The sequence below is a fragment of the Hirundo rustica genome, chromosome 2, assembly GCF_015227805.2.
Source record: "Hirundo rustica isolate bHirRus1 chromosome 2, bHirRus1.pri.v3, whole genome shotgun sequence".
Classification (NCBI taxonomy): domain Eukaryota; kingdom Metazoa; phylum Chordata; class Aves; order Passeriformes; family Hirundinidae; genus Hirundo; species Hirundo rustica.
This window is the reverse complement of record NC_053451.1, coordinates 68,014,989-68,028,229: the sequence shown is the minus strand read 5'-3', so window position 1 is coordinate 68,028,229 and position 13,241 is coordinate 68,014,989. Positions and strand designations below refer to the sequence as shown.

Genomic DNA, 13,241 nt, shown 5'->3' with positions numbered 1-13,241 from the left:
TGAAATTCTGTTCATCTGTGGAAATAATGGAATCCAGCCAGCGAATTTTGTTCTTCTTTGCAATATTCATAGCATTCAAGTTCCAAGTTTGGATTAAAATTGAAAGCACTGCTCAGTAATTACCAAGGGATGTATTTGAAAGTTATCACTCTAGCAAAAAGGGGACATCCACCTTTGTTCACTGGAGGATCTTGTAAATTCAAAGGGATTAATTTATTTTTTTTTAATGCTTCCACTTCTGTCACTGCTCTTCAGGAAAGCAAGTAGTGTTACAATGGAGATGCTCTGCCCTTTCTAGACTTGCGACAAAATGTTATACTCTTATGCAGCATCAGGCATGATTTAGTAGGCTCAACAGCCTCTGTTTTGCAACTTAAAGATATTGATGATAAATATTCATAACTGAAGTTCTGTTTTTGAGGTTTCAAGGGTTGCGGCAGTGGAATTAATTTTAACAAAACCTCAGTTACATGACATGGGACGGATTTGGTGGTAATTATTTTTCTGCAGTCCTCCCTTTGGTTTTAATCTACACTTTGGTCAGATGAAAGACCTTGCATTCCTTATATCAGTTACAGTGCTGTTTCTTTCCAACATGAAGATACTGTTCTGTGTAGAACACAGTGAAGTGTCTTGATGTATAGTAGAATATTATTGGCTATTCACATGTACTATTCACATGCCCTCTGTGCAGCGTGCTACTAATGCATGAGGAAGGTGTTTGCTCTCCTTTGTGGATTCACACTGTTGCAGAGCTAGATCTAGTCCTTGAATTGCAGACTGGGAATTAGCTGAGTGCTGCCACCTTATTCTGGCCAAATGGATGATTTGCTGCAGTAGCTCAAAAGGTCTCTAACCAAGATCATAGGTGTGTGGAACAAACAGAGGAGATTGGGGATTATCTGGCTAGAACTGGTGCTGAAATGCGTTAAGTTTCAGCTATCAAAACTCTACTGCCTGTGATAAACAAATTTTGTGTCAGTGTCATGCTTTACTTATTATGTTGTTTTTTTTCAGAGCAGAATTTAATTGTAGGTGATGCAGAGCTTGGCCGGTGCCATCTGTTCTGGTCTGAGTACAGCTAACTTTTCTTTATTGAATCGCCACATATCGAATCAGATCTGTTTGAGTGAAGACTGGTTCATACAATCTTAGGCTTCTCAGATGTGAATAACAAATTTGATTTGGGTTCCCAAGTGTGGGGTTGTGTTTTTTTCAATTTTTCTTTAATTACTCTTGTTAGATCAAATATATTTCCCTGGAGGAAATATCGCCTCTTCAGTGACACTATAGAGCATTTATTATTCGCCTCTGACAGTCTTGTTTGATTGGTTTTGGTATTGGGATTTGGTTTTTCAATTTCTTTTTTCCCAGCCAAGTTTGTAGTGTTGCTCACATGGTGAAGAGCCAAAGTAGTATGACAGGTTTAGTTTTGTACCTACAGCAGCCATCCTTGTGTTATTGGCCTCCAGCATTTGGGGGCCTTGTTTGGAAAAGGCCCTGAGGGAAGCATCTCTGCTCTTGAGTTCTCTTGGCTCTGTTTAGGGATGAAGGAGTTACTATGAGCACTGTTTTGAGACATGCTGCTGTTTTTTCCTGACAGGTGTGGATGCTCTTGACATCCTGGAAGGGAAGAAAGCTCACCTGAAGCTCTCAGATCCATTTTGTTTGATTTCAGGTTATTAATACCTGAGAAGGTTCAGTGTGCCTGTCACTGTTTAAGCTTGAGGTCTCTGCTGCATTAGAGAAAGTTTTGTTCTGATCCATTAAATAGTCTGCTGCTACTCAGTCATATAGGGAAACTTCAATAATAAAACCTATTAATATGCCCTATAATATGTTTCTACATTTGAGAACTGCTATTCCAGCACTGCACCATCATCTCCTGTCTTTCAGGACTGAGAAGACCTGTGCAACTCCCTTTGGAACATAGTAATTTCCTTCTCTGTCCAACAGTATTTGGAAAAAGATGATAGGCCCCTAGACCATGGGATTTGGGAGAGGCAGAGTCTGGGAGAATTAAATCTTCTTGAATTGTCCCACCACAGGGTTTGCTTGGGCTGGAAGTGTGCCTCTCTTACCCTGAGAAAACATTTTGTAGCCATGTTTAATCCAGTCTTTCTTCTTGTGTAACTGTCTTCAAGGCTTGACAAAAAAAAAAAAAAAAAAAAAATCTGAGTGTGTTAAATAGATCAATTGTTTAAACATTTTAAGGATTTAATTTCTTTATATTCAGGTAAATACTGAAAACCTATACAATAGCTCATTTAACTTTTTAATTTTGCTCTACTGTAACAGCTGGTAGTAGATGTCCAGGAAGATTGTCAATGGCCCTGTGGGTTTCAGGAGTAAGAATCCCATTTCTCCCCTCTGGCTGCTTAATTTAATGAGACTTCTGCAGGAAAATACTAGAACTTGGAAACACTTCAGTAAGTTTTGACTGTTTCGGGAGTCTGTCATTTTAATACTCCTAAACTGATTTCTAAAAGTAGTTAAGATTTTTCATCCAGGTAATTCAGCATTTTAAAAGCTCCATTCTGCTTATTATCTTGTCTAACTTTGCCCTGCAATTTTGACATTAAGAGATAATAGGCTAATATTCAAATCCAATAAAGTTACACAACTTTGATGGTGAAACTTCTACGACTGGAGTTTCTTGATACACTGAGGAGCAAAATGTCAAAAGCCAATGATATATGTCAAAGAAATGTGTAAAAAGCCGTACTGGGATGTATCCTTGATAATTATGTAACTTTTCCTGTATCTTGCATTTCAGGAAAACACAAATGCAAACTTGATTCCACTTGATCCCACTTAGGGGTTTTGCTCAAAGTTGAGTCTTTACATGAAAATACTCTACTCTGATAAGATACATCTCAGAAGTAGCTCTTGGTTCTTGATAAGAGAGTGTCACTTTGGGAGTGGAGAGGGTCGGGTCTAACAGCACAGGCTGGCACATTGTCAGTCGTTGAGTACAGCAGCAGCAGCACACAGTTATTCCTATACCTTAGAGACCAGTGAAATTCTTGTGCTCAACTAATAACCTGGCAATGTTAGTATCTGTCTTGAATGTTTTACTTGAAGTGTTTTTTTACACCATGCTACTGAGAGTGCCCATGAAACAACTAACAAGCATCTGGAACTGTTTCTGGGCTGTCTGACAGATATTAGTTATCAATTGTGACATCCTTGTATTGCATTACATTGTTTTTCTCTTCATCTGTATATAAGAAAACTGTTCATAACTATAGAGATTAAACTGGTCTCAAAATGCTCACTTTGATATCTTATTTTAGTTCTGTCTATAGGTTGGAAAAAACCCAACAAGAATGGTGATGAGGGAGCACCCCAAAAAAAATAACATCGCCTGTAAAGAAGTTTACCTAAACAAAGCAGGGAATAAGGATTGTTTGGGGTGTATGAGCTGAAACCCCTGCTCTAGTGCTAGGATCGCCCTATGCACAAGTGAAAATACTGTAGCAATTTATGTATTGCAAAAGCTTTCTAAGGAGAAAAGATACTGAAATAATAATTGTGGCTTAAATATTAACGTCTGAAGGGCATACGCAATCTCGAAAAGACGGAAATAAAAGTGATAAACAGCAGGATACTTAGGGTGGTGGGTTTTTCTTAGTAGAATTACAATTACTTGAAACTCTGTGCATTTGTGAGGAAGATCTCTGACAGAAGAGGGAAAGGATGGGTGTTACTGTTAGGGTAGAATTGGTAGTGTCTTATCCCCAGCCTATTTGGACATTTGGTGGTGGGGGATAAAGGGCGAAGGATGTGCTGAGGAGGCTATTGAGTGTTTTTAGAAAGACTTAGGAATATCCAAGTTTTTTGTCTTAGAGGTGATACGCAGGAGGCAAAACCCAGTTATTGGAGTGGAAGTGATGGTACACTTTAAAAAAAATGAAATTGCCGATTAAACAGCTGACAGTGTTGTACTCTAGTTGATTGTGTGTAAAGTATATGTGTTTTGAATAGAATTACCATTTGTCACCGTACTTTGAATAGAAGTATATGTGACCTGTAACAGCTTCTGGATTCTAAAAAGGGAAATTTTAATTAAAATACAGCTGGTTTGTGAATTTTGTTAAAAAAAAGAACTAAAGAATTTAAACTCTAGAGATTGTTTAAGCACAGGCCGTAGAGAGAATGAGACCAATCAGCGCAAAAAGAGCTGCCTCTTAGAATACAAACAGGCAAGTGCAAAGTGAGGATTGTGCACGTCCAGCTGACCTGCCATGGCTGGGAGGGAGTGTGCCTTGGGTGATGGTAAAGCAGCCCAATAGTGAGAATGAGGGAAGAATAGCTGCACTCTCGTATCTGTGTCAGATCTAGACTTAGCTTTTAGCCTCACTGAAAACTGAGATGATGGTGACATCTAAAGGGATAGAAGCCAAACGGTCAGCAGACCTTAGGGTAATTGAATTTCATTTTGCAATAAATGAACTGGAAGCAGATTTGAGTTGAATGCCCAAGGGATGAGGAGTGTGTAATGGGAGATGGGGATTAGGTTGAGGTAATTTTCCACTGTGACTTGCAAAAGCGTTGGTATATGAGATTGCTGCCTCAGTAGCAAGCTTCAGCTGGTATCATGTGACTGAAAGAAAGAGATACCGTAGGAGTATGGATTATTTACTAAGGTGTGACTTTAAAGTTACCTTCTTGTAACAGAAAAATTCTTTGAAAAATGTCAAATATTATAGTGGGAAGCTGTATAGAATACAAAAGCTGTTGATGGATTGGATTGGATTTGTTGAAAGTTGACAGGTGATTTCTGTTGCAAAGAAAATTAGATTGATATTCTCTCTTTACCTCGTTGTCACTACTAACTTCCCCAATGAATGTAGTTTGATGCCATTCATGGTACTTCTAGGGAAAATGGGACATGTGGGAGAGAGGTATGGTTTAGAAGAGTAAGTACTGTCAAAAGAGCAACTATTACCACTCTGATCTGCAGTTAGTAGAGTTGGGTAAGTCCTTGTTTTCTTTTGTGAAGCCAAAATGAAAAACAAGCTCGCATATTAAATACGTTGATACTGAAAGCAGACTTCTCCCAGGGTGATTGGGATAAAATGGAGGAAGAACCAGGTGTCTTTGAAAGACTGTGTGTGGTACAGGGCTGAAATTGTGACTTTCTTCTGGAGATGTGCAGTTTGGCCCTACAAGGTATAGTAGGGGTCTGTGCAGAGGAGAAGAGAGATTTGTGTGTGCCACTTAATTGCACAATCACTGAGGTAGCAGAGAAGTGTGACCTTATGGTGAACTGTGTCACAGGAAGGATGGGGCTAGGTTTTTATAGTTGATAATAAGTCGAGACCTAATGCAGTTGTCCATGATACTTCAGTAAAATGTCAATATTCTTGGTACCTCTATTCCAGAACTGTCAGTTGAAATGGATGGAGTTTGCTGGTCTCTTTTCCACTAAATTGTTTCCGGAACAGTCTTAAGAATAGAATAAGTGGCTCTGCAAAATAAAAACAAAGGAGCAGTGATGGCTGTTTACAGAATACAGCAGTAAAACATGCCAGTGTGGGCAGAGGACAATCGAAAAGAGAAGGTAGTCTCAGTAAAAACGAACAAAAAAAAGGATGTGAACATTTGCCAAATGACCTTCTGGTAATTTAAAACCTTATGTACTGGAAGACATTCCAGGAAAAAAATTAGAAATTACTTGCTCTGCTTCCACTGCATAAATTGTCCATACAGAATTTAGGCTTTACTGGTTTTATAATCTTTGCCAAGAAGCTTGTGGCACTCTGCTGGAGAAATAGCTTGTGTAAATACTTAACAAATGCTTGATGTATCACTGTCTCTGCTGTCTCATTTGTGGTTACTAAAAAGGCCTTTCACACTGTCCCCTTAGGTTCCTGACGTCATCAGCAGCATAAGACAAGTCTCTAAAGCAGCATTAAAAGAGGATGCCAAACCAAGTAAGGATAGTGAAGATGCCTTCTATGACTCTCAAAAATTTGAGGTCTTGTACTGTGGAAAGGTGACAGTGGCTCACAAGAAAGCTCCCTCCACACTAATTGATGACTGCATAGAGAAATTCAGCCTTCATGAGCGCCAGCGCCTGAAACTGTTAAACGAGCAGCGGAATAACGAGTCGAGTTTGGACTTGCCCCTGTGTGAAGAAAACGTGCCAACTTCTCCTCTGGACAGCCCGTTTGAGGAGCTGGACAGCCCAAACAGCACTTCAGGGCGTGCTGCAATGTTTACAATCGGCAGCCAGACCAACTTGACCAACCTGGCCAGCACTCGTGGCTTCTTTCCAGAGAGGATTTTAGAGGACTCTGGCTTTGATGAGCAGCAGGAGTTCCGCTCCCGGTGCAGCAGTGTCACTGCAGTGATGCAGAGAAGGGTTCATGACACAAACCTGAAGATACAGTCCCGCAGAAGACACGCAAGTGCACCCAGTCATGTTCAGCCCTCTGATTCGGAGAAGAACAGGACAATGTTGTTTCAGGTGTGTTCTAGAACGAGCGATTTCCTGTTGGTTTCGCACCATATCTTCTTCCCCTGTGCAGTTTGAGACAGGCTTTGCAAGATAAGTAATATGGATCCAGGATGGCTTCATGATTTGTCATAAATATTTTTGTATCTGTTCATAAATGGTTGGAACACAAGTAGTTGAACTTTTCACCTTGACTCATAAGCTCAGGCAAATTTTAAGAAAAAGTAATTATTTACGGAGTAATCAAAGGAGTAGAATTTTTAGTGAAATAACTATTTTATAAGCAGTTCTGGATTATCTGTGTTAGTGATATTTAGAACCTAGCAGAAAAACATGAATATTCTTTAAAAAAGAGAATTATTGCAGATTACCATGCAAACAAAACCTCTTCTTTTGTGCACTTAAAAAGAAAAAACTTTACATAAGGCTTCCGCAGCCTTGTGTTTGAGCCAGCCTCTTTTTGATAATTTGTATTAATGTCTCCTCTTTACCAGATGAGTATTCAAACATCTCTGTACTGAAGGCTTCTTCCTTCAGACTCCATTCGTTATTTCTTCTCTTTCCTGAAGTGCAAGGACACATAAAGGAGGTGACCCATAAAAGGAAAAATCTTTGGACCTTAAAATAACAGTGGGCTAAATGGCTGAACTTTGTCTTTCCATTTGTTTTAAGGATCATTTTTGGTTTTTATTCTCTTGGGGAAATGATAACTGAAGTGACAATGCATTGCTCTTTGGAAAGCCACAGCTTATCACTAGTAATGAAAGGATTTAGCTGACAAAATCTCTGAGGTCTATAGGATAAATTCCATGGGCTTGAGAAGCAGTTTGGGAGAGCTGAAAGGTAGTTTGCTAAAGAACCTACTCTTTCTCATTTGAAATTAGTACAAACCAAAAAGTGTCATCTTAGTTTCTCAGCAAATCTTTGGTATAATTTAAAAACCAAGAATTCCCAATATCTTTTTTTCAACTTTTAATTTAGCCACATTGTTTCCTAAAGGTTTTAGTATTGTCTGTCAAACGTGATCTTTGGACTAAAATAACAGAGAAAAAAGGTCGGGGTGGGGAAGGAAAGCTATGTTTTTTCCAAGTAGTTTTTGTTATTCAACTGAGTGTATTGTTCTTGCTGAAATATTCTTACTCAACATAGGCAGAATTACAGCACCCTGGCACCCTTGTTCCTGCTGAGTAAGCTATTGTGCCAAAAGGTACTCCATGTGAACAAGAAAAGGCAAGATTCTGACATTTTTGTTGCTGTAAATGCTATGCCCCAAGACAGTCATAAATTAAATTTATTTTTCTCCCCCTTAGGTTGGAAGGTTTGAAGTTAACCTCATCAGTCCAGATACCAAATCTGTTGTGTTTGAAAAGAATTTTAAAGATATCTCCTCATGTTCTCAGGTAAGCATTAATAAGCAATATGTAGATCATCAGGAGAAAAAGATTTTATTTGTTCTTCCGCGGTGTTGCCTTGCTGATCTATAGGCAGGAGAAAAAAAAAGAAATTTAGAATTCTTTTTACAGAAAAGTCCAGAAAATATGAGTGCAAAATAACCAGTCTGAGCTGTGTAATAGCACCAACTTCAATCACTCATCAGCAAAGTATAAACTGTTCTGCTTTGGGAGAGTATTGGATATGTTTTTGGAAGCAGTTTGTCTCGATTGAGGATGCTCTGAGTGTACTGTTTCTGAGCAGGTTAAGTTCCTGAAAGCCTTCAGAATGAAAGGAGGAGGGCATCAAATCAAACCCACAGTAAAAACAGCAGTTCACCTGCATCATTTCTTCTGGAGAATATGGCGATAGTTGTACCTAGCTGTGTTCAGTAATTAATAATTATTTCTTGTAAAGTTAAATGTCAGGGCTAAGATGTTCACTTTTCCATCTTGTTCTTGTTCAGCCCGTTACTGCAGACACTTTTGGTTTGAGGTCTTACTTTATTATCTCTTTTAATTTGCCATGCCACATTATCACTTCAGGCCTCCTTAAACATGATTATTCCAGTTTAAAGTACACTTTTGGCATTCTCTAAACCTGTATTTCACCCCAAGTGCATTCAATTTAATACTAATAACAAGTCTGCTCTTGCATGACTGGGCTACCAACGCATAGACAAATTAAGAATTAGGCAATACTTGCAACTCAAGTGATGTGTTGAGCTACCAACTAAAGGTACATGTTCTTAAATTGACTCTACATTTTAACTACAATTGGTACTGCTTTTGGTAGAGGAAAAAAGCTAATGCAAAACAGAATGGCACAGTATAGTCAGTGTAGTAATAGCTTTATAATAAATACAGATCAAAATGATTCTTAAAGCAGAGGTATGGAAATCAGAATTTGCAGATGACTTGGGTCTTCTGCTTTATGGGTGTACTGAAGTTACACTTCTACTTTAGGTACTGGGCTCCTAGGTTCTATATACATACTTTAAAGACAAACAAACACAACAGTCGTAGGAGGGGACAACCTTTTTTTCTGCTGACTTTAAGGTATGGTGGCCAATAAGACCATGGAAAACCTTCAAGGCCCAGCTTTCCTTCAGGAAAATAACTTTGTACAGTAAATAGTGTCAGGTAATTCTGTGTGTTGGGCTTTGGAGGCGTTTTTCACTCCACCTCTTTGCTTTCATTTCGAGCAAAGCTTCTGTTACTTCGCATTCTTGAATAACTCAAAGAGGCAGTCACAATACTTTGAGGGTTTTGTTTTTGTTTCTTTGTTTTGTTTTTTTTGTGCAAAACAGTTACTTTGGAGAAGTCGAGGGGTTTCTGCGTTCAAATGAAATAAAATATTAATTTGTTCAAGACTAAGCATTGGTTGCATAAACCTCATCAGTACTTCCTTTAAGAACTTGGTGCTAGCCCCAGGGCTCCGCTGTTACGGATTTATAGGGCAGTGATTTACTATGTATTGTGGGTCTGTGGCTTAGGAATATTTGTCCTTCCAAGCTTTACAAACAATGAAAAGGAGATGTTATTGCCAGTTTGCATTCTGGCTTCTCTTTGTCTGGTTTAATAAAGGTGTTTTTTATCCCTTAGCTTAAGCATGGTTGAGCTGCTGCATTAAAGTAATTATCCACACCTCTTACAATTGTCAAGCAGCAGACATAATTGATGATAAACCTCTGTGTGTGCAGTCTAAACTCAGATATCAAATGGCTGTAGAAGTTTTCTTGTTGCAGCCTTTCCCTTGAGGGAACCCAGAACAACAGAAAACTTGACTCTCTTGTCATGACCTCATAAGGCCACCATCTTAAAGAAATGTGACGGAAGTACTGTTGATTTAGGAACATGCTGTCCTATTTGTGCTTCAGTAGGGCAAGTGTCACATCTGTCTCCCCCCTCAAATGTTCTCCTGTGGAGACTGAGAAGTCAAGACGGCAGTAGACTTGTTCAGGCAGTGTTAGTAAGGAGGGAAGTGGCATCTCACCAAACCACCTTTAATAAATACGTTTTCTTGCAAAACAGAGGGCAACACTTCACCGTTCTATAGATCAACATGTGTATACGTCTGACCTTTTTTATTTTACGCTTTTGAAGACTTCGTGTGTCACGAGAAAATGAAGCGAAGATTAGTTGGACTATGGTTCAACTAATGCCATTTGTGTCATCTGAGCAGCCCTCTGCACCTCTTAAGTGGCACAAATGTGACTTTTGGAATTTTGTTTTTAAAAACAACAGTATGTAGTGACAATATGTTCTGTCTGACACATAGTGCATTTCTCTAGAGTGTTTTCTGTAGTGACAGGCAAATTGCTTTGCTTCCTCCTCTCTTTTATGATATCAGTGTTTTCTTTGGAGGTGGATCCAAGCAGCTGTGTTCTGACTTTTGTTGTATTTGAACTTGAGGGATTAGGCTTTCATTTGGAGAAAATCTACCATTTCCATACTCAAGATGATAAAAACATTGGCAAAAGCTTTAACAATAGTGAGTCATGTTACATGAATTGAGACTGGGAATATAGTGCTTCTTAGGAAGCAGCTGTCTTTGATCTTCTCAGTGCTGTTTTTAGCAAGGCAGCATTCCCTGTCAAGTTGTTATATTAAGATCTTAAAAAAAAACCCCTCAGTAGTAATGTGTAGTAACTCTTGAAACTTCTGGTATGTAACTCAGTCTCAAAGAATTTATTTCAGAGTTTAGTTTGAATTCTGTATGTTGCCCCTCTTTTTTTTTAATTTTTTATTGTGTAGTCCTAACATGTATTACAGGAAAGCAAGAGTCTGCTGCTACCCTGATACTTCTCCAGTCCTGTGTTTTAGCATGGGCTTATAACAGCAAATTTTCACTGTGGATGCAATTTCAAATACAACCCAGCAGTCTTTAGTTTGCTTCCCTGAAAATCCAGTTTTGCTAGTGGAGTAAATTCTGGTCCAGATTTATTGCTGTATAACTTTGGGTTTGATTGTATAAAAATCTTTATATAACTTAAATACAAAAAGAAATTTTAAAAATAATTATGCTATTTGTAAAATAGATCATTAGGGGTATGCGCTTATAGTTCAGATTTTAAAATTCAAATTTCTGGAAACTAAATCTGTTTATAAAATAGTGCACTAATGCAGTTTTTAAACTCTTGTAGGGTATAAAACACGTTGATCACTTTGGTTTTATTTGCCGGGAATCTGTGGAAGCTGGGTTAAGCCAGTATGTTTGCTATGTGTTCCAGTGTGCAAGTGAGTCTCTGGTGAGTATTTATTAGTGATCCTAACCATTTCATCAAAGCATTTCCAAGGCATTTCCTGAACTGTAGGAGTCTCTGTTACTCTGCTGTGTCAGCTGAGCCTCAGTGTTCACATCTGCTCAGGTGCAAGGTGTCAGCTGTGCATGTGAAAATTTGCAATAGGAGATGTGTGCATTCTGTTCATACACAGCCACATCCTGCTACTCTGCTGATGCATATATCAATAACAAATAGATGAATCCATATGGGTGTATTCATGCACGTGGACTGTGAGCATAATGGTGGTCTGTATTTATTGTAACTCTTCCAGTTCTAACTGTTGAGAGACTTGGTTCTGGATTAAACATGTCAAGACATACGTTGAATCAGTAACAAACCTGATGATAAAACCCAAACATACCCTTCAGGGGGTAGGGTTTACACTACTGGCTGATCCTGCATGTATCCAATGCCTACATCTGGCTTTAGCTTTTCCCCTGTAGTCTGTTTTGTTCCTCAGGAGAAGAAAATAGCACATCTGATCACAGAAGAAGAAAAGCATTTGTGAATGTATATAACTGTAAAAAAGGGCATTGTATATAGTATGTATCAATTAAGTAAAGTTCCAGATGCCACTGATTTTACTGATAACAGGTAGCTTAATAGTGTGAAATGCATACAGGAAATAATTTTGACTACTCCATTTTTATTTTAAAACTGCGACACTTTAAAAGAAGTTGTTTCCTGTTCTGAAACATGTCTGTTTCTGTTTGTTTGTTAGCACTGGTAACGACTGCTAACTCTTTCTCAGATTAACTTAAAAATCACTCTTTTAGCTATCTAAAAATATAATTAGTTAATCCATTGACTGTCTTGAGAGTGAATAGATTTACATCAATAAAACTTCAAAAGCTACCAGCTCTAGATGTACAATGGCAGCTGAAGCTGAATTTTTGTCAAAATAGGAGCTTGCTATGAAATCAGCTTTATCATTGTACTAACAGAAAACGTTACATCTGACCTACGGGTAAATCTGACCATGCATAATTCAGAGGCTTAAGTGGTGTATAAAACCCCCATGGTTTTATGAACCTCTTTGCTTATTCTGGTACTGATACCTGTGAGTATGCCCACACTGCAGTATGAAATAAACATTCCTGAGCTACTTTCAGATGCAATCACTTGGATCCTGGTGGCATTTTGACTGTGGCAGGGCAGAGCTTTCCAGATTCTCCACTACCAGGCAGGTTGTGTTGGGAGGCTTGTGTACATTTGCTCTAAGCCTAGTGATGGTTTATGCTATAGTTCTTAGGATTTTAGGGTGGTCCTAATCCATATGCTTAGCACTGTTCTGTGGTTCTTGCATTGGAGAGGGACTGTAGCTTAAAAAACTTACCAGTCCATGTTACAAGATGGACATTCACTGTTCAATGTCCTGCTTTATTGCCAAGAAGAGAAAGCACACAGAATATACTGGTAATGCTTAAAACTGTGAGGTTTAAAGCAAACAACACAAACCTAGACATACTGGTTCACAAATTAGTTCAAGTTTCTACATTCAGGTTTCTTTCCTACTTTTTTTCTTTGCCCCCCCCAAGTGACAGACCCACAGAAAGGTCTGTATGTTTTTAATGTTAAACTGCATGATTTAGGTCACAATATTTCAGTTTTCTTCTTCCTGCTTATAAAACAAAGTAACAAGCAGAGTGGGGACCTGATTCTGAAGCAGAATACTGATTTTGTTCCTAAAATTGTTCTCAAGCTGCTGTCTCCCTCTTTCCTTGCTAATGCTGAGACTGAGCAAACAGCTTTTAATAAGCATTGTATTCCTCTGAAATAACAGAGAGGGCAGCTCCAAGTGCTTTGTATGCCAGGTCTGGGAGCATATTTGAATGAATGTGGTTAAATACTGTGATCTCAACCTTTCTTAGATACAAGCTGAGCTTTTCTAGTGCTGCTGTGTGGGAGCCCAGCACTGCTGTTTGTGGTAGCGGCAGAGGAGGGATCAGGGCAGGCTGCAGGGCAGGCCAGTGGTACTTGGGGATGTGCAGTGACTGTCGTGAAGCTGGTAGGCAGTCTGGTATCCAGGAGAAAAGGGAACTGCCGTGGGAAGCTCCCATC

General features: G+C 38.8%; 1 protein-coding gene across 6 annotated transcripts in view; it reads left to right on the top strand.

The window, feature by feature from the left end:
• The window catches only part of TBC1D4 (TBC1 domain family member 4), a 97,512-nt gene that overhangs the window by 49,611 nt on the left and 34,660 nt on the right, over nt 1-13,241 (top strand). For all 6 annotated transcript variants that reach the window (XM_040054632.2, XM_040054629.2, XM_058419199.1 and 3 more), the window contains exons 2-4: nt 5,873-6,475; nt 7,774-7,863; nt 11,040-11,144. In XM_040054632.2, coding sequence (XP_039910566.1) covers nt 5,873-6,475; nt 7,774-7,863; nt 11,040-11,144 — 798 coding nt within the window. The remainder of the gene's footprint in view (nt 1-5,872; nt 6,476-7,773; nt 7,864-11,039; nt 11,145-13,241) is intronic.